The 22,362-nt window shown below is 35.2% G+C and overlaps 1 protein-coding gene and 1 non-coding gene across 2 annotated transcripts; one reads left to right on the top strand and one right to left on the bottom strand.

Annotated features, from left to right (window-relative positions):
• Window positions 1-400: 400 nt before the first annotated feature.
• LOC128286308 (small nucleolar RNA R71) lies at window positions 401-507 on the bottom strand. The gene has a single exon (XR_008276851.1). It is a non-coding gene; the product is annotated as a small nucleolar RNA R71 (small nucleolar RNA).
• A 10,700-nt stretch (window positions 508-11,207) lies between these two features.
• On the top strand, window positions 11,208-11,852 carry LOC108478839 (uncharacterized). The gene has a single exon (XM_017781298.2). The coding sequence runs from the start codon at window positions 11,208-11,210 to the stop codon at window positions 11,850-11,852; it is 645 nt and encodes a 214-aa protein (XP_017636787.1).
• Window positions 11,853-22,362: the final 10,510 nt, after the last annotated feature.

Here is a 22,362-nt window from a genome sequence, read left to right as displayed (position 1 = left end):
TGGTGCAAATCCAGTAGATCAGAATCCTGCTCCTCGTACTATGTATGATTATGCTAAACCTACTTTAACAGGAATTGAATCGAGTATAGTTAGGCCTGTTGTTGCTGTAAATAATTTTGAACTGAAACCTAACACTATTCAAATGATACAACAGTTTGTTCAGTTTGATGGTTTGCAGGACGAGGATCCAAAAACTCATTTAGCAAATTTTGTAGAATTCTGGGACATCTTTAAGATCAATAGAGTTTTTAACGATGTCATTTGCCTTCGGTTGTTTCCATTCTTATTGAGGAACAAAGCTAAATAGTGGTTAAACTCGTTACCACGGGGGTCAATCACTACTTGGGAACAAATGACCGAAAAAGTTTTGCTTAAATATTTCCTGCCGGCTAAAACGGCTAAACTGAGGAATGATATCTCTTCTTTTATGTAGATGGATTTAGAAACTCTTTATGACGCATGGGAGAGATACAAAGACTTGTTGAGAAGGTGCCCTTACCATGGGTTACCTCTATGGTTGCAGGTTCAGGCTTTTTACAACAGTGTAAACCCCTCAACAAGGCAACTGATCGATGCAGCCGCCGGTGGAACTTTAAACAATAAAACACCTGAAAAGGCTTACGAATTTATTAAAGAGATGTCACTGAATAACTATCAATAGCAAGTTATGAGACCAAAGCCGACAAAAGCAGCCGGTGTTTTCAACCTCGACGCGGTCACTATGCTATCTAACCAGGTAGAACTTTTAAATAAAAAGATTGATGGTCTGTATGGTTCTACTCAGGTACATCTAGTGATGAGGTGTGATTCAAATGGAAGAGGAGCACACAACGTAGATTATCCATCCTTCAACCCTAGCACAGAGGAGGAACAAGTCCACTATATGGGTAATAATTCTAGAGCTCAAAAATAATCCATATAGCAACACTTATAATGCAAGTTGGAGGAACCATCCCAATTTTTCGTTGGTGGTCAAGGAAATCAAAGACCACAGCATCCTCCAGGTTTTCAACAACCACCTTACCAACAAGATAAGAAACCGAACCTTGAAGGGATGCTCACAAAATTCATCTTGGTGTCGAAAACTCGTTTTCAGAATACTGAAACATCACTTAAGAATTAACAAGCGTCGATTCAAGGGCTCGAAACTCAAATAAGACAGCTTGCTAAGTTGATTTCTGAATGACCACAAGGTAGCCTACAAAATAACACTGAAACTAACCCAAGGGAACAACTTCATGCGATTACTATCCAAGATAAATAAGGGTTAGTTGAACTTGAACCTGAAGCAGAACCGAATCAATGACTTGTGGTAAGTAACGGTAAGGATGAGGTGAATCGCAATAAGCAAAAACTGGTAAGCAAAGAGTATAAACCTCGTATGCCACACCCCAATGTGATAAGGAAAGACCAAACAGACAAATAATTCGGTAAATTCCTTAAATTATTAAAAAAATTACATATTAACTTACCGTTTATTAAAGCTCTTTCGTAGATGCCAAACGCAATGAAATTTTTAAAGGAGCTCTTGGCTAATAAATGAAAGTTAAATGATGTGTCGCACATGGAATTAAACGTAGTTTGCTTAGCTGTCTTACAAAATAGGCTATCCAACAAACTGAAAGATCCAGGGAGTTTTATTATTCCTTGTTTAATTGGTAGTTTAAATATTAAGAATGCATTGGCTGATCTAAAGGCAAGTATTAATGTCATGCCCTATAAAATGTTTAAACAACTAGGTCTTGGGAAACCCAAACAAACTAGGATGAGCATTCAATTGGTAGATAAAACAATTAGATTTCCTAGGGGTATTATTGAATACGTGCTTATAAAAATTGACAAATTTATATTCCCAGTTGACTTTGTTGTTCTAGACATGGATGAGGATAGTGACGTACCTTTAATTTTAAGAATGCCCTTTTTAGCAACTGCTAGAACTGTCATTGACGTTGGCATAGGTGAATTGATACTTCGTGTAAGAGATGACACGATTAAACTTCAAGCTCGTGATTATACTAAAATATCTAGTAGTCGAGATGATTGTTTAGGTTCGGTTAATTTGAATAATGTTGCAACTCAAACTCCTTTGCAGGAGTCACCTAGGAAGAACGTGATAGAGCCTTATTCTAATCCATTAAAAAAAAAACAGAGTGACTCATGAAGAACGAAGGCTTCAGCTGGATGAAATAGACGAATGGCGAACACATGTCAAGGAGAAACCAAAAGCATACGATGAATCAAAGTGGCACCACAATAGGTGTAGGGATGAAACAACGCAATTTAAGGTTGGGGATAAAGTATTGTTAGATGAAAAGGACCCCCGAATTGCTACTTCAGAGCTTAATGTAAACAGAGCGACTCTTTTCACGGTATTGAATGTTTTCCTATACGGTACAGTCGAGGTAAATCATTCTCAATTCGGCACTTTTAAGGTAAATATTACTCGACTTAGACTTTATGTGGATAATAGAATCGATAATGAGAAAAAAGAGTCTCGACCCTGTGATCCGCCATAACCATGCAAATAAGAGGAAAGTCGAGCTTAGGCTCTAAATAAGTACTCCTCGGGAGGCAACCCGAGCACTAAATTACTAACTAGTTTATTTTAGCTATTTTTCGTATTTCTTTTATGCAGGAACAGTGACCCACACAGCCTGGACACACGGGCGTGTCCTTCGCCGTGTGGAAACGGGGCTAAAAAATCCCCAAGTATCGAGCCACACGGCCTGCGATATATCCATACGGGGGTACGACACGGTTGTGTAAAGCACACGGCCTGGGCACATGGGCGTGTCCTAGGCCGTGTGAAAACTGGAGCAAATTTTTTTTAAATTTTTAACAAGTCAGAGAGGTACACGGGCCAGGCACACGGCCGTGTGTTCAGACACACAGGCGTGTGGGATACCACACGGGCATGGGAGAAGCGAACAACGAAGAACACGGCTTGGGCACACGGGCGTGCCCCCAGGCTGTGTGACGAAGGGACATTAAATTTTCTCGACAAACAGGGGCTGAACTCGATCCACACAGGCGTATGACACGGCCGTGTGGCCCAACACGGGCTTCACATGACTGTATGCCTTTTTAAACCCCCCAAACCCTAACTTTTACTTTTATCTTCTTCCCCAACTCTCCTAACCCTAGCCGCCGCAGCCCCCTCCTCCGGGCACCGCCGCCCACCACCGGTCGCCCCCTCCCTTTCTCTTTTTTTTGTTCTTTTTCTTTCTTGGTCTCTTCTTTCCTTCTTTCCTTCTTTCCTCCTTATTTCCTTTTCTTCTTCCCTCATCTTTTTTCGCCATTTTTCTCTTAATCACCAACCCATTCCCCCTCTCGCCGTCGCCTGACCCAACTATCCGACCTCGTCACCCGTCGACACCGCCGTCCGTCCAACATCCGGTCACCATCCATCATCATCGGGTTTCCCTTAATACTCATTATTATTTTATTCCTATTAATTATTTATTTCATTTTTAACTTCATTATCCCTTATTTACTGCATTATTATTATTATTATTTTTATTTAATCAGTTTTAACATTATAGATTTACCCTTTTGATTAGTTTGGGTACTATTTACAGTAGTTTACCAAATATTCACTGGCTGACTTCATTATTCCTCATTCTATTACAATTTGCTCCTAGCATTAGGTTTAGTCTCTCATTTAGATATTGTTACTTATTTTATAATTAGTTTATTTTTGCATGATTGGATTTTAGTACACATTTTTTAGGAATAAATTATTATTTAGGATTACTTACACTTTGCGTTATAAGCTTCATTTAAATAATTTGTGATCATTTCCTTATTTACTGACGAACTCTTTTACTTTTGCAGCTACATTATGACGAACACAAGAGGCAAGAAGATTGCCGTCCCCGCTTTGAAAAAGCGGAAGGGTCTCGGGCCAACCTCCTTAAGCACCTCGACTGAAGCTCGTCACCCTCTGCTTCGATTTTCGTTAGGCCCACAGGACTACCTGTTTCAGCTTCTTCGAGTACGACCATTAGGAGTGGGATGTTGTATTGATTAGGCCACTTTAGAGCAGGTTCACCTTGCTCACCTTGTTCGATTCCATCTCGATACTGCACCGAGGGATTGGTTCTTTGCAATTATCAAACCCGCCTATTCGGAGCTGGCCTTGGAGTTTTGCACTATGTTCCATCTATAACATGTGATTAATACACATGACGAAGCTGGTACTATCATTTTTAGACTCGGTGGACTCGTAAGGCACATGGGTGTACCAGAGTTTGGAGCTGCTTTGGGCTTTTACATGGGGGAGTTCATGGCTTTTGAGAATTTTTTACAACTTCACCAGTACATACACTACTCGCCCTTTTGCTGTTGGACCGACCTTACGGTGAGTACTGTTCCCTATGACGCAAGTCGCTCAAAGGTGACTTTTCTTCCACCAGCACTACGTTACATCCATTCTAACTTGGCTCATACCTTAACTGGGAAGAGAGAGAGCACCGGCGTCGTTAGCACCACCGATGCTTACTTCTTATGGAGCATGGCGACTGGTCATGTCTTTGACTTGGCATATTTTATCGCCCTCGCTTTTCGCTACCAGACGGATTGCCATAGGAAGGGTCCCATTTGCCTTGAACCCTACGTGACTCATCTCACTTGACACTTTGGCTTCTTCGACACTCCATAGATGTCATCGACACTCACACTAGTCGACCAGATATCTTCTTAAGGAATATCTAGCATGATCCACATGAGGATGATAGAGCAATGCCATGGATTCGACCCACCTCAGCACAGACTCGTTCAGTCCGATGACCAGGATGAGCCAGAGGATATTACTGATAATGTCCCTCCCCATCACGAGGAGCCACCCCCCCACCACCACCACCACCGAGTCACTGACCTCCTGCTACCACTTTGACAGATTTATCTGAGTGATTCACTCACTTTGAGCAGCAGTGTTTTGAGCGATTCGACAACATCGATGCCACTCTTCGACAAATTTGTCACCACCTCCACATCTCTCCTTCGGCATCGTCCACCCACGAGGCATCAGATGATGAGGACCTTTGAGTCCCTTTATTTTATTTTTATTTTTATTTTTATTTTTATTTTTATTACAACTCTATTTTGTCTCTTATTTATTTTTGAAGACTTATGTTTTTTTGAACTATGTTTATCTTTATAATTATTATTAAGTGATCCCTTAATTCTCTTCCACAGTGGTGTTTATTTTCTTATTAGTACCTAGAATCATGCCTTTCATTAGGCTTTCTCTACAATTTTTGCTTTCGCTCTTCCAAGGATTTCATCCAAAAATTCAGGGCAGTTTCGCTTCTCTCTCTCTTTTCTGATATTATGCTTCTATTGCTATTATCTATATTTGTACATTGAGGACAATGTACATTTTAAGTGTGGGGAGGTTATTTAGGTGATTATCAGAAAATCCCTAAATTTTTATCTTGTTCTCAAATAATTTTCTCATATCATTATTAGAGTGAATTCTGATTGATTTATGATTTTTATTGATATGTTTTGAATTAAATCATAGATAACTGTGCATTGATTGTTTAAACTTTAAAGGATCAAGCATGATAAGTTGATTTTTGAGAATTAAAATTGCTAGGTTGTTTCCCTGAATTGAGGTATTAGCTTGAAGTTTTGAATTTACAGGATTGACATCAAATACCCATAAATTTCGTGAGATTTTGAGCCTTTTAGAGCATATATCTTTCTTGCTCACTGATTGTTTTTATGAGTGCATCAACATTGATTTGCTATTCTAGAACTTGCATCGCTTATACATGTTGAGACCACACCTTTGATTTGATATACTAAAATGATAAAGGCGCTTAGGTTTTAACCCATTTACCCCATAAAAAGCCTACCCACATAATTGACCCCTCGTGAACCCCTTTGAGCCTTAACTATTATTTCTTGATTTTTCCCCTTAATATTAACCCACAACTTAACCCTTTTTGTTTCATTAATAATTTCTTCTTTTTTATCGAGATTTAATTTGATTAGTTACCTAATTATGTTCATTCATTCCAGTTGCTGAATTATTTCTTAATATGTATTTTCCATTCCTGTTCTTGTTCTTAAAAAAAACCATATAGTCATATTCTTCCAGTTACATATTGTTTTAAAAGAGCTTGTATAAGTTAAAGTCAGTATATTGAGAAAAAGCTCACATCTTTAGTCTCAGATAGTTCGAATCCTAGCATTTTTTTTTATAATTTTGTGATTAGCTTTAATTTTTCTAAGTTTGGTAATTTATCAAATTAATCTCCAGTCTAACCCTCTTTTACAGCCTTTATCCACAGCTTTAACCCAAGCCCTATTACAACCTTGTTAAAAACCTTTTGATTTGTATGTCATTTCATTGTAGTGGTGGAGATTTGATTTTCATGCAAGCCTATGGTAATAACTTTTCATGTTTGACTATTGGGTGTTTAATTATTGAACCTTAAACACTTTGAGTGATTTGAGTGAATCATTAGTGAGGATGTCAACTTTGTCAATTTGGAACTAAAGGGTGATTACTTAGATAAAGGGGGATACTTATGATTTTATGATTGAAATTCTCAATTTGGATTGTTTGAAACTTTAATGTTCTTTTAGTTAAGCTCTTAATGTATGATTACTTGTGAATTATTTCGAACATTATTGATGAGAATTCTAAGTTGAGAAGGATTTATTTTAATTGTGAGTTGAGGATTTTGCTTGAGGACAAGCAAATGCTTAAGTGTGGGGATATTTGATAAACCATAATATATACATATTTTTACCCCATTATTGACATATTTATGGATGATTTTTCCTTGGTTTCATTGAATTTGATGCTCCTAATCCTTTAATTTCATGTTTTACACTCAGGAGTGCTCAAGATGGCGAAAAGAGCAAGAAATGGGCCAAAAACAGACAAATTGGGCCTAAATCAGTGTTTCACACAGCCTGGAACTTCTACACGGGTGATCCACATGCCTGTGTGTGACACACGGGTAGACCATACGCCCGTGTGTCATAGCTATGTTGACATTAATCCAAGTCAGAATTGCATACGGCCTGAGTACTTGCACACGGGCGTGGCACACGGACGTGTCTCTGTCGAGCTCAAGTCTAGTTCTACTCGAAAAAGGCTAATTTTTGGCTATTTTGGGAATTCAAAAGTATATATAAACACCCTAGAAGAGGATTAGAGGGGACACGGAGAGTCGAAGGTAGAAAATACTGTAGGATAGCCATCATAATCATCTCGGAAGCAGGATCTCCTTCAAGACTGAAGATCCCCATTCAATTTCAACCGAATTTTTTGGGTTTCTTTATGTTTTGTTGTTTTCCCAATTTTGAGATGTTTTCCTCTATTGTTATGAACTAAACTCCCTAAATACCTAAGAGAGATGCAACCTAAGATGAATCTTATTACTATTTGAATTATATGAAAAATACTTGTTTTTATTCCTAATTGTGAATTTAACCCTTGCTTTAATATTCCAGGATATTAATTAAGGTTTTTGATGTGCTTATTTAGTGGAGCAAAAGTCCCTGTTTAAGAGTAGATCATTCATAATTAAGCGGAGTTGCATGCAATCCTAGAGATAGGACGACATAAATCTGCCAAATTAGAATCAAATCTAATAAGGGAATCCATAGATCGAGTTAATGCAAAAATAGGGGTTTTAATCAGAAAGAGATTTCGATTAATCAACCTAGAGTCAGTTGTTTTTAGTCTCGAAAGGGATATTAACATAAATCAGGGATTTCTACAGTTTAACTCAAGTGAATAAATCGTCTAACTCAAAAGTATGAATTCTAGGTGGATTCTTCTTTATGTATTGTCTTCTCCATCGGTTTTCCTAAAGTATTTTCCAACTTTTATCTCTGTTGTAATCTTATTTAATTAGATAGTTAATTTTAGTTTTTAAAACATCCCTTCAATTCTCAGGCTAGATAATAAAAAGATAGTAATTACTAGTACTTTTAGTCCTTATGGATACGATATTTTTGGTCTCACCTCAACTATACTACTGTTCGATAAATGCGCTTGCCTTAGTCGAATTTTTAGTTAGTTTTACGACCATCAGTGGGTGAAATTGGAAGTTACCCTGGCTGATTAAGGGAATTTTATGATGAATTATTATGAAATTTAAGTTCTAATTTCATATTAAGGTGGTTTTATTAAGTAATTTTGATAGAAAATGGTATTTAGGACCTAATTGTGAAAAAAGTTGTGAATTAGAGGTTGGTGTTGAAATTTAGAATATAAAAGGTTGTGAAATAGTTTATAATGATAAAATAAAGTGTTAATTGAGAAAAATTAGTTCAATTGATGGGTGAATTGAGCAGGGACTAAATTGTAAAAATTATAAATTTTGGGGTAAATGTGTAATTTTGAAAGTTGAAAAGCATAAATTGTGAAGTGAAATAGAAATGAAATAAATTCTAATGGGTGAAAAAATATTTTATATTATAGATCAAGAATCCAAAGGCAAACGAGGAAAAGAAAAAGTTACGGAATAGTTCCTAGATTTTGAAATCTTCTACAAATCTGCCGGGTAAGTTCATATGGTTGAATTTACATGTTTATTTGTGAATGATTGAATGATATAATGTGTTAGCATATATGAACTTGCTGTGGGATTGTGAAAATTATGTTAAAATGAAAGAATAAAGGTGGAAATTCAAATTGGGAAAAATGAAGGATTGAGTACGTTCGTATTGTGACATGTGATGAATTTATAGATAAGACCATGGTTTATCCATAGAAAAGTTGTGAAACGTAGGTATGGTATCATCCATACTGATTTGTGAAACGTAGGTATGGTATTAACCATACTAAGTTGTGAAACGTAGGTATGGTATTATCCATACTGAGTTAAGAAACGTAGGTATGACATTTCCCATACCGAGTTGTGAAATACAGGTATGGTATTTCAATAAGGAAAACCACACTGAGTTGTGCATCACAGCACTGAGTAACGACGTACTCAATTTCGTAAGTCGTTTCCTAATTTGATAATAAGTAATACAAGAGGAGTGAACCAAATGAAAGAGATTGAGTAGTTGTTAATGTTTAGCTCAACTATGTGAAGTATTATAACAATGGTTGTGGATGGCAGGGAACTATAGTAAATGTTTTGTTATTGTTTGGAAATATTATGATTGGTAAGCATTCCTTTTAAACCTATGAACTTACTAAGCTTCAATAAGCTTACTTGTGTGTGTTTGATATTTTTATGTAGATTGAATTGAAGTGAAGTTGGTAGATCGGATCAACACAACAAGGCACATTATTCAGATCAATTCCAGTAGCTTTTGTTTTATGTTTAAAGATTTATATGACATGTAAAGAGTTTAAATGAAATGAAGTAAAGATGTTATAAACTAGTTAACAATATTTTGTACTAAAACAGTTTTTGGTTAGTAGCAGTAGTTTGATTTTCAAAATTCACCATAAATTATGGAAGTTTAATTATAAGTTGAATAAGATATGAAATTAAATCCTATTGAATCTAGTTTCATATAGAAGAAACAGTGTAAGCAAAAGACTTCCATATTAGAAGATATTTGAATTTTTGTGAGACAATGTCAGAGTGATTTCGAGCTCCCCTATTCTGAATTTGGAAAATCATTAAAAATTGTAAAACAATATTTGTGGGTTATAATTTATATTCTTAAAATCCTAAATGAGTCTAGTTTGAAAAGAAATAAACAAAAACATCACCTGAAATCTGCACTATGAGATAATTGATTTTTAGTAAAGAAATGTCGAAATTGTCAAGTAGCAGAACAGGGGTAAATTTTAAGAATAAACTATACTTTTTGGCTAATCCAAAAACTCTGAAAATTTTATGGTAGAAAGATATACGAGTCTAGTTTCAAATGATTTTGATGGATTTTAATTTGGAGTTCTGTATCTCTAGATATAAATAATTTAGTGACTATGACTCGAGTGGATAGCTTTGATGTGAATATAAGTAAATAATGGAATTTTTGTGTAATTATTCCGTAAACTTCGGCAACATCTTGTAACGCTGTTCCAATGACGGATATGGGTTAAGAGTGTCACATATAACACATATTAAAGACAAAGTAATAAATAAACTTAATTTCAAAAAAAGGTATAGAATTAAATTACTAAATTCAAATGATCCATTGGCTTCCAACCTCCACATGCAAAATTTTGCATGAAATTAAACAATCTCATCTTGCATTTAGGCCCTTCGATCTTGGCCCAATCTCGGATTCTTTTAATTGAATCACATGATGTACCCGATATCACTTCAAGGACGTTTGAAATTCCTAGTAATGGGGCTTACATTTATATATAGAGAGTTGGTACTTGTATATATAGTTAAAGATAGATAAACGATGGAAGACCAAATTTAGTAGAACCCATATCCAAAATTCATTGAAAAATGTAAAGAGCTTGGAAACAGAAAAAGTTTTTCTCTTGTTGAGATGATGATGATAGCAAGGCAATGGTTAACTTGGTAAGGGAGATTGAAACCGTGACTTGTTACATGTTTGAGAATTTGTTGTCCCTTCTCTCAGGGCCAAAACAACAATGAAAGAAGACCAGCTGGTTGTTAGTTTCCAGAGTCGAATAGCAAACAGGAGGAGACATTAATGAATTTGAAAATGTTGATGCTGGTTGTGGGTCAGGAGATGAACACATCATGTTGAGATGCAAAACCAGCTAAAGGACTCGTATTGGCTAAAAAAACAGTAGTAAAAATAATAAATAAATAATTTCATTCCCATACATGTGTTGCTGCATAAAAAAAACAAATTGTTAGAAGCAAGCGGATCTTGCCTCCTTGCAGAACCTAATCAACAAGACAGTAATAACAAGAAGAAGACGAGACAAGTTAAAAGCAACTTATTCATTAATACAAGGCATTGAATGTACTACCACCCTGCGCATTATTGTATAATATTTGTATATATGGATATTATGGCATTGAAAACTAGTAGTGTTTGTTGCTACCGAAGGGTGATGAGTTGTTGTGATTGTGGAGAGGAGACACAGCAGAAACATTTTGGCTATTAGTTGTGGGGATCGAGATCGAGTTAGTTCATGTTGCTTGCTTCCAATTGATATTTAAAATGGTTGAGATTCCTCGTGTCTTCCCTCAACCTGTAATATATATGTTGAGCAGATGGTAAGGGGACTACAGCAAATAGCTAAGCAGAGTTGAAAACACATATCGCTTTTGCATAACAAGAAAATGGCAGCCTCTTACCATGCTCGATCAAACAGCTTACCCTCAAGGCAACACCCCATCGTTTCACAAATCGACGAGAACTTGAACCGATTGAGGGCATCTCAATCAGCCTCTACATCATCATCCATAGGCCCCAATCTAAGTGGTCTTCAGGATTTGCATGAATGTGTTGATGTATTGCTTCAATTTCCCCTCACCCAACAAGCTCTCGCCCAAGATGAGCAAAGGGAAATGGTTGAAGAGATTTTGGATGGATCTCTCCTGCTCTTGGATGTATGTACCACTGCTAAGGATGCCTTGTTGCAGACAAAGGAATGCACACAAGAGCTTCAATCAATTTTACGCAGAAGACGTGGAGCTGAAGGGCTTGCTAATGAGTTTAGGAAATACTTGACATCTAGGAAAGCCATGAAAAAGGCAATCTGCAAGGCCTTAAAGAACTTGAAGCATATACAGAATAAACTCAGTACTCCTGGCGAGAATGGAGCTGTGATTAGCATCTTAAGAGATGTAGAAGCAATTACCATCAGCGTGCTAGAATCCGTATTGTCCTTTATTTCAGGGCCAGCGGTAGAATCAAAATCGAGCCGTTGGCCGCTGGTTTCGAAGCTAATGCACCAGAAGAAAGTAATGTGCGAGGAAGAATAGAAAGCAAATGAAATTTTGAGTGCTGAAGCTGCAGTGCGTTCCTGCATCAAATCCGAAAACATGAAGCGTGTCGAGAACGTGCAAAAGGAGCTTCAAAGCTCAGAGTTGAGCATCCAAGATCTTGAAGAGGGCCTTGAAACCCTCTCCAGGCGTATGATCAAAACTAGAGTTACTGTTCTTAATATCATCAGCTGTTAAATATTGGCATCGCAGTTGTACATATATACTGTAATTTTACAGAGGTTATACAATAGAAAAGAAATACAAAGATTATACAATCTTCTTTCTCAAAATTCTACCTCTTGTGAAATCATTTAGTTATATTTCCAAAATGGTTGCAGTAATTTTTTACTTCAAGCATATTCAACCACGAGCAAGAAAAAACTTGAAAAATACTTTTATCCAGTACATGCTAATATCCAAAACTTACACCCCAATCCCAGTAACTTAAACCTACCTTTAATTTTCCCAAGTTGAATTATAGAGCCTCGTCATCACAACTGGTATCTTGGAATATCTCAGGAAACATTTCTATGAATATGTGAGCTGCCAGGATTCCTCTTGTCCCACTGAAGACAATGGAAGACTTGCTAAAAATTAAAAACTCCATGGCCGTCAGTTTATCACATGGAAGATGGCAATGAAAAGATGCTAATTTGATATTATGTTAATCATAAAATTTTCTTATGTTAGGGGAAAAGGAAGCAAGGATCAGAAAGTGGATCTTGTTCAACTTCAGACCCTTCTTTACTTGGTTATCAAATTGCATGAAAAATAATGGTAAGTGCTAACACAGACGTTGAAATAATGAATTGGTTGTCTGTTTTTCCTTAATATATTTGAAAAATGTCACCAACTCCTGTGCATTGGAAACTAGGATGGTTTCAATGTGTGCAAAGAAATGGCAAGGATATATATATTAAAGTGCTTGGATAGTGAGCTAGAGAGATGGTAGAGGGGAGACATTTCATGATCATTGCTGCCACCCTTTGATCGAGATCTTAATTAATCATGTCAACATTAGCAGATAGAAGAAGCATTTGAGATTCCTTTTGTCTCCATGGATTAATATGAATATATATATATATATAACTTGGGAGTAGATGCCTAGTATTTCAGTGAAAATTGCAAGAAACGTTGATTCAACAAATAGGCTTCTTTGCTCAGAACAAAAAAAAAATGGCAGCCACTCAATCCAACAGTTTCCCCCGCTCATCTAGACAACACCCACTAGCAACAGAAGTTCATGAGCATTTGAATAGATTGAGGGCTTCTAAAGAGGCATCTACTTCATCATCATCAATAAGCCATAAGCTAAATGGCTTTCAAGATTTGTATGATTGTGTTGTTAAGTTTCTTCAGTTGCCTCTGTCCCACCATGCTTTAGCCCACGAATGTGCTGATGAGTTGTTGGATGGTTCTCTTAGACTCCTCGACCTTTGCAGCACTACTAAAGATATTGTGCTGCAAACAAAAGAAAGCGCAAGTGAACTTCAATCGACTTTGCGTCGAAGGAAAATCGGTGAAGCCAAGATCGTAAGTGAAGTGAGGAAATACATGAGCTCCAGGAAAGTTTCCAAAAAGACTATTCACAAGGCATTGGGAAACTTGAAGGTCATACAAAGGAAAAACAGTCTCACCTTGAAACTGTTAGCATCTTTGAAGGAGATTGAAACGATGACTTGTTCTATGTTTGAGGATTTGTTATCTCTCATCTCCGGACCAAAGCACGGAAGTTGGTTATCGGTTTGAAACTATTGCATCAAAGAAGAATAGCGTGCGAAGATGCTAGAAGAAACGTGAATGGATTCGAAAAGGCTGATGTTGCTTTGAAATCCTTCGGAATAACCAAGTCTGAGATCATAAATCTTGAGATGCAAAACCAGCTAAAAGACTTGGAGCTGTTTATTCAAGATCTTGAAGATGGACTTGAATGCCTCTTCAGGTGTATGATCAAAGCAAGAATCTCGCTTCTTAACATCCTTACCCTGTAAAAGCCCAAACCCAATTTTGGATTACATCATACATACATACATACATACATACATACATACATACATACATACATACATACATACATACATACATGTCAAAGTGCAAACCTGCTAACACACCAGTTGCACTAGGAGAAAAGCTGTCAAGCACAAGTGAGCACGATCGAGTTGATGAAAGGGGGTACAGAAGTTTGGTTGGTTGCTTGCTTGCTCTACCTAATAGCAACAAGGCCAGACATCCTATATGCTGTTGGCTTACTCTCAAGGTTCATGCACTGCTGCAATGTTTCACATTTTAAAGCAGCAAAGAGGGTCCTAAGAAATGTCAAAGGGACTTTGAATTTTGGTGTGAAGTTTGGAAGGTCAAAGGAGCTGAAACTTGTTGGTTATTCAGATAGTGACTGGGCTGGTTCAGTTGATGACATGAAGAGCACATCAGGCTACTTCTTTAGTCTAGGTTCAAGTGCTTTCAGTTGGAGTTCAAAGAAGCAACAAACAGTAGCTCAATCCACTGCGGATTTGAGTATATTGTAGTCACTCTCTTGCATTAACCAAGCCATTTGGCTTAGAAAGTTATTGGATGACTTAAATGCTAGACAGATGGAAGCAACTGAAATTAAGGTTGACAACCAGTCTGCTGTTGCTATTGCCAAGAACCCTGTATTCCATGGCAAAACAAAACATTTCAAGATCAGATATCACTTTGTGAGAGAAGCTAAACTTGGTAAGGAAATCTGCTTGGTACATTGTTGTTCGAGGGATCAGCTTGCTGATGTTCTGACCAAACCATTGGCTGCTGGAAGGTTCGAGTGTTTAAGGAAAGAGATTGGAGTTTACTGCCTTGTAGCCAAGGAGGAGTGTTCAAAGGTGGCAACTACAGCAGCAACATGTATGCAACCATGCAATCATGCATGAGCATGCAAGTGACCAAGCATCACAGCTAAAGCATGCTATTTTCCAAGGAGTAATTCGATTGGCATGTCAATGTGACAGTTGACTTTTGTTGTTTTAATGTAACCTTTTGTATTTGCTAAGGTTTAGTTAGATACTTAGCTATTTTAGTAGTTGTTTAGGAAGTCATTATGCTAATTTAACAGGCTATTTACTTGCACAAGCAAACTTTGTTTTTTACTAATGTAATCCATCTACTTATGTACATGTAATTTTTAACTTTTCAAGTAACAAGCATAGCCAACTTGTTCTCTCAATTTGTTCATCCGATTTTGCTTCTGTTTTGAGCTTTCAAACACAATATTTCTTTGCTTTGTTTCATTGATATTTGATTGAAACTTAACACATACTTTATCCAGGTTTATTACTTTACTGCTCTAGTTTCAACAAGAGGTTCATATTTTATCCGGGTAAAATAGATCTGTTTCTCTTCCAGTGTGAAAAACTCTACAAGCAAGCTTATATTCAAATCTATCACAAGTTTCAATTGATAAAAAATGGTGAGGCCAGCTTGTTGCCAAATATCAACCATTAAACTCCACTCTTTTTTTCTATTTGTTGGCAATATGTGTAGAAATTATAAAGTTTGTTGCCAACATCTGCAACATGCACATATTGCGTGCAAATCCCTTGTTTTAACAAATAGTTGAATTGTAGTAGGAACAAAACAACTCTCCAAACAGATAAGGGAAGTGAGTTTATGTCAACTGAATTCAACACCTTTCGTGAAGCAAATGGAACAAACAAAGAGTTCACAACACCTTATACATCTGAGCAAAATCACGTAGCAAAACGCAAGAACTGCATTGTTGTTAAAATATGCAGAAGCATGGTGAAACAGTTGTCGCAACAGTAGAATATGCAACTGAAATTATGCACCACTTGGTCTTCTAGTCTATAGAGACTAGATCTCTTCAAAAATGGTAAACAAAGTGACTAGATGGTAAAGCTCTCATTTCTACCGTAAAAGTTAAAAACCTAAATTACGAAATCAATAAACCAAAAAAAATATATAAAACTTAGTCTAAAGTTAAATTTAAATTTGCTAAATACCTAAAATTCTAATTAAAACCTAAAAAATAAATAAATATAGAGGGCCTAAATTTTATCAAATTTAAGTAAGATCTAAACACCTAAGCAACTCAAATCAAAAAAAGAACTTAACTTCTGGATGTAAATTTATACACAACTAATTATCACAACATACCAATTTCATCAACATTCCATGTAGAACTTGTACATTCAACCATCTCGGATGACCCAAAAATGATGACTTTTACTGTTTGCATATTCTACCATCCCAAGTGGCCCAACAATCATGGCTTTGAATATTTGCATATTTTATCATCTTGAGTGGCCTAACAATGATGGCTTTGAATCATTATATCGTGTTAAAGTAGCAACACCAACATTGTTTATGTTGCTTATGTTTGGTCTATTGGTCTGATTAATTATTTTCAGTTGATTTGCTAATTGATTCTTTAGTCAATGTTTAATTTAATCAGTTGTTCTTGTTTTCTAGCACGGTGGGTTGTCGTGGGGTGTGCCCTTAGTTTTAAGGGTAGTGGTGTGTAATGGGGTGTAAGCCTATATAAGGCACTCAGTTGATTTCAGAAATTATCTATCAGTTTAGTTCAGCTTCCCTTGTTTTTATTGTTTTCCTCTATTATCTGCTATGTGTTCCTCATTTTGGTATCTGAACCAGGTTTTTATATTGTTTGTTGTGTCTCCTCTTGGTAAAATTAGCGGCCTTCATGCCATTGGTGGAGTTAAGAAACTCAATAATCAGAACTACAACACTTGGTATACATGCATAACGTCGTACTTACAAGGCCAAGACCCGTGAGAGATGGTGAATGAAAGCGAAAGCATGCAACTAGTGGCAGATTCTATAACAACCTGTTTTTCAGTGGTGTAAGAAACGGTGGTTTTGGAACCCCATTTTCGATATTCGAGTCCTTCAGTATTATTATTTAACATTTATGAGGTTAGTATAAAATTTAACTAAAATTTGATCCCTTAATTTGTCAATTGGACAGTTAATTATGGTATAAGAACTAAATTCTAAAAGTGGTAAAGTTTTATCGCTATAAATTTTTAATTAATTGAAGATCACTTGATCAATTGGGCCCTTTTTAATATAGTGAATGGTGGTGATGGACAACTGTCATCCACCTAATTGGCTAATTAAGGTTAACATTAGTTAATTATTAATTAATTAAGTCAATTATAATTAATTAAAGTTTAATATTAGTATAAAAGATAAATTAAAGAAAAAAAATAGTCACTTTTCATGTTCATCTTCTCCCCATCGTATCTAAAAAGAAGAAAAAGGGTTTCAAAGCTTTCAAACTTCGTTGGTAAGTGTCTTTAAGTCTGTTTATTGTAATTTTTATATTTCTGAGGTCCCGAGAGCTTGATTTAGCTAACTTGTGTACCAATTTGTAAAACCTTTATAGTTTTAAAAAATTTTCATTTTTGATTTCTTGAAGTTTTTGGTTCTAAATTGTTTGGTTTTAAGTTAGAAGTTAAAAATGACAAATTTGTAAAGTTTAATTGCTAGTTTTTGAAAATAAGGACTAAAATGCATTAATTTAGAAAATGGTATAATATTTCTACAATTTTGTTTAATATAAGGTTATAAAAGGATGAAACTGAGACCGGTTTCAAAATCAAAGTTCAAATTTGAAAGTTATGGCAATTTCAATTTTAGGGACTAAATTGAATCAAATTCAAAACTTTAAGAAATACTTGAAAAGTGAAATTGAAGTGACTTATTTTTATAATAAGATGAAATAAGGTATTTGGAATTGATAAATTGAAATGGATTATCGTATAGATCGGGAATTGAATCAATTAAAGGATAATCGAGGAAAACACAAAATTATGGATTAGTCCTCGACATCTTATTTGTTGTTGTTTCTGCCAAGTCAGTTCATATGGGACTTACTTTATTAATTCATGATTTTTTATTTTTTTTTATTTTTTTGCTTTCTAGTTTGAATTATTATGAATATAATGTCTTTTGGCATCTAATGGACTAAATCTTAAAATATGAAATATATGACAAATACGAATAGGTACATAGTATGGAATGGATGTGAAATGTTATATGATTAGATGATATGTATATTACGATGCTACAAGGATTGGAATGATACAAAAACGGTAATGGTGCCCGTATGAACTTAGTAATCAATTAGGATATGAATAACATACCATTAAGGTCCCAAAAAGGAAAACAGGTGTTTGATCAAGGATTAATAATATGACTTGGGATCCAACATCTATTACGGATTCTCTGAAGCTTGTGAGAGCAACTTTAGTTTGAAGCTTGTGTGAGCAAATCAGTCTCATGCATCTGATTTCAATTTATGATAATTCTTGATAAGCCATAAAAGTAACATATTTTAATCCCATTCTTGATGCGTTTTTGGATGATTTATTATTTAATTTAGTGAATTTGATGCTCCTAATCCTTTAATTTCATGTTTTATACTTAGGAGAACATAGGGGAACAAAAGGAGCAGAAAACAGGCCAAAATCAGACAAAACGGGATATTTTAAGGATCCACATGGCCAAGCCTTTTCCCATATAGGCTGAGCACATGCCCGTGTGAGACACACGGGCTACCCACACGCCCATGTGCCAGCCCATGTTGATTTCAAACCCTGTTTCCCTAATACATAGAAAAAGCCAATTTTTAGGGTTTCTAAGCTTTCTGAAGTCTATAAATACACACTAGAAGAAGACCTAAAGGAGCACGCAGAGTAGAACGAAGAAATTACTTGAAGAACGTCGTCAGAATCAACTCAGAAGTAAGATCTCCTTCAAGATTGAATATCTCCATTCAATTTCTCTAGAAGTTTTTGGGTTCTTTATGTCTTGTTGTTTTCCTAATTTTGAGATGTTTTCTCCCCAAATTATGAACTAAATTCCCTAGATACCTAGGAAAGATGAAACTTATGATGAATATTATTATTTAATTTTTCTGAGTTACATGATAAATATTTGTTCTTGATCTCAATTATGTGTACTTACTTCATGTATTAATATTTTAAGGATATTAACTCATGATTGATGTGCTTATTTCAATGGAGCAAAAGTTCCTGTTTAAGAGTAGATCTGACATAATTGAGTGGAGTTGAATGCAATCCTAGAAATATGATGACATAAATCTACCGGATTAGAGTCAAATCTAATAAGGGAATCCATAGATCGAGTTAATGCCACAATAGATGTTTTAATTAGAGAAAGATTTCAATTAATCAACCTAGAGTCAGTTATTTTTACTCTCGAAAGAGATATTAATATAATTTAGGGATTTCTACGAATCAAGGCAAGTGAATAAACCATTTAACTCAGGTTCAGAATAATAAATGAAGTCTAGGTGGATTCTTTCCTAGGTATTGTCTTTATCATTGGTTTTCTTCGAATACTTTCCCAATTCATTCTCTGTCAAGTCCTTAGTAAATAGTTTAATTTTAGATTAAAAACAACCCTTCAATTTATAGGCTAAATAATAAAAAAAAAGGTAATTGCTACTACTTTTAGTCCTCGTGGGTACGATATCCCTGACTCACCATAGCTATGCTACTACTCAATAGGTGCGCTTCCCTTTGTCATGATTTTAGTTAGTTAAGTGAATCATCATCAATTCTCTAGACAAACATAGAAATGTGATGATCGTTTTATAACCACTAAACTATACTACGATTACGACTAAGGCAAGCGCACTTATCGAATGGTAGTATAGTTATGGTGAGTCTAGAATATCATATCCACAAGGACTAAAAGTACTAGTATTAACTGTCTCTTTATTATTTAGCCTAAAATATAAGGGATTTGTTTTAATCTAAAAATTAACTTAACTAATTAACTATTGAACATGACAGAGAGTGAAGAAAATAATCGAATAAACCAATAATGAAGACAATACCCAAGGAAGAATCCACCTAAACTTCACTTATTATTCTGACTCTGAATTAAACGATTTATTCACTTGTCTTGATCCGTAGGAATCCCTAAATTATGTTAATATCTCTTTCGAGACTAAGAACAATTGACTCTAGGTTGATTAATTGAAATTTCTTTCTAATTAAAACCCCTATCGTCACATTAACTTGATCTATAGATTCCCTTATTAGATTTGACTCTAATCCGACAGATTTATGTCGCCTTATTTCTAGGGTTGCATGCAACTCCGCTTAATTATGGTATATCTACTCTTAAACAGGAACTTTTGCTCCTCTGAATAAGCACATCAACTTGAATTAACATCCTGAAAATATTAGATTAAGAATTAAGAACACATAATTAAGAACAAGAACAAGTATTTACCATTAAATTCAGAACATTAAATAATAAGATCCGCCTTAGGTTTCATCTTCCCTAGGTATCTAAGGAATTTAGTTCATAATATAAAAGGAAGACATCTCAAATTTAGAAAAAAAAAGACATGAAAAACCCAAATAAATTTCGAGAGAAATTTGAATGGAGATCTTTAAGCTTGACATGGATCTGCTTCTAAGACGATTCCAACGGCTTCCTTCGAGTAATTTCTGCTTTTCTGCTCTGCGTGTCCTTTTAAGTTTTCTTTTAGTATGTATTATAGACTTTTGAATGCTCAGAAACCCTAAAAATTGGCTTTTTATGCGTGTTTGGGAAACCGAGAGTGATATTGACACGGGCTGGCACATGAGCGTGTGGCCTGCCCGTGTGGATCAAATGGGTGTGTGGCCTGCCCATGTGGATCTTGAAAACTCCGATTTTTGCCCCTTTTTCGCTCCTTTTGCTCCCAAATGCTCTCTTAAGTATAGAAACATGAATTTAAGGGATTAGGAGCATCAAATTCACTAAGTTACATCATTAATCATCCATAAACGCATTAAGGATGGGATTAAAATATGTTACATTTATGGTTTATCAAAATGAAAATGTTATTAAATGGTAACGAAATGATTGAAAATAATTCTTATGATCGGAATTATACATGTTTGCAATTTGATTATTGATAAATGCTAAAAGTAACATATTTTAACCTCATTCTTAATGCATTTTTGGGTGATTATTCGCTGTTAATTGTGAATTTTATGCTTCTAATCCTTTAAATACATGTTTTGATGCTTAATAGAGCACTTGGGAGCGAAAAATGAGCAAATATCAAAAAATTGGAGCAAGCTACAATAGTCACACGGGCTGACCCATTACACACAACCCGACCACCGGATCTTGTGACCCACACAGACATGTGGTAGGTCGTCTTGTTTTCACGGGATTTCACACCTAACTTCAAAAAATCACTATTTTTAGGTTTTTCGGGCATTCTAAGACGTATGGTTGACCAAAATAAGAAGATAAGAGTGAATTGCCATAGAATATTCAAGAAAACAACTTGAAAAAATCATTGAAGTCAATTCTGAAGCAGGTTTCTATCAAGATTGAAGATTCTCATTTGATTTCTTAGGAGATTATGATGAGTTTCTTTATTTCTTTCAGTTATACTATCTCTTGGATATTTTTATTTTAAAAAATGATCTAATTTTCTAAAAACCTAGGGAGATGAACCCTATGATGGATTTTAACCTTTGATTTTTATTTTATATAATAAATACTTAGTTTCTTGTTCTCAATTATGTGTGCTTAATTGTTAGTTTGATATTTCTAGTGATATTTGCATAATTTAGAGATTTCTACGGATCAAGGTGTTAAGTACAGAAATTGTATAATTTAGATTGATAGAGACTGATGAAATCTATGCAGATTCTTTCCTAAGTATTGCTTCACTTCTTGGTTGTTAATCGATTATTTTCTTAATTTGTTCTTTGATGTGTTTGTTAGTTAATTAATTTAGTTAATTTTAACTAGTACTTTTAATCTTTGTGGGAACGATATCTTTGCTCACCGTATCTATACTATTAATTGATAGGTGCACTTGCCTTTGTCAAATTTTTAGCTAGTTCCGTGGACATCAAATTTTGGCGTCGTTGTGAGGGACTAGAATAGTAGGAAAATTTTGTTTCTATTAATCTAGCCATTTTATTTTAATTTTAGTATTTTTTTTTCTTTCAGATTATGACTAAAGGTAACCCGTTGGAACCAATAATTTTGTACAATGAGATTGAAAAAACTATTTACAGAATTCGGAGAGAAGTTAGAGAAGCGAGGCAATGTCAACAGATTTTAATAGACGATCAAGAGCAAAATTACATTACTATTGAGATGGATAATAATCCAAGAAATTAGCAACCTCTTATAGCTCTTGCTCCTCGAACTATGTATGATTATTCTAAACCCATTCTGATTGAGGTTGAATCAAGTATTCTTAGATCAACTATTGCTACAAATAATTTTGATATTAATCTGAACATAATTCAGATGGTGCAACAATATGCTTAGTTTCATTGGTTGCAAGGTGATGTCATACGTTTATGGTTGTTCCCATTCTCTATGAGGAGGAAGATAAAATTAATGGTTGAATTTACTTCCACGGGGTTTCATCACTACTTGGGCTCAGATGACTAAGAAGTTTTTGTTGAAATATTTTGCACCGGCTAAAACAACT

Source organism: Gossypium arboreum, chromosome 12 (assembly GCF_025698485.1).
Source record: "Gossypium arboreum isolate Shixiya-1 chromosome 12, ASM2569848v2, whole genome shotgun sequence".
Taxonomy (NCBI): Eukaryota; Viridiplantae; Streptophyta; class Magnoliopsida; order Malvales; family Malvaceae; genus Gossypium; species Gossypium arboreum.
This window is presented reverse-complemented; position numbering and strand designations above follow the sequence as displayed.

What these genes read in the sequence shown, in the direction of transcription:
- LOC108478839 (XM_017781298.2), top strand. Translation starts at nt 11,208, where the DNA reads ATGGCAGCCTCTTACCATGCTCGATCAAACAGCTTACCCTCAAGGCAA.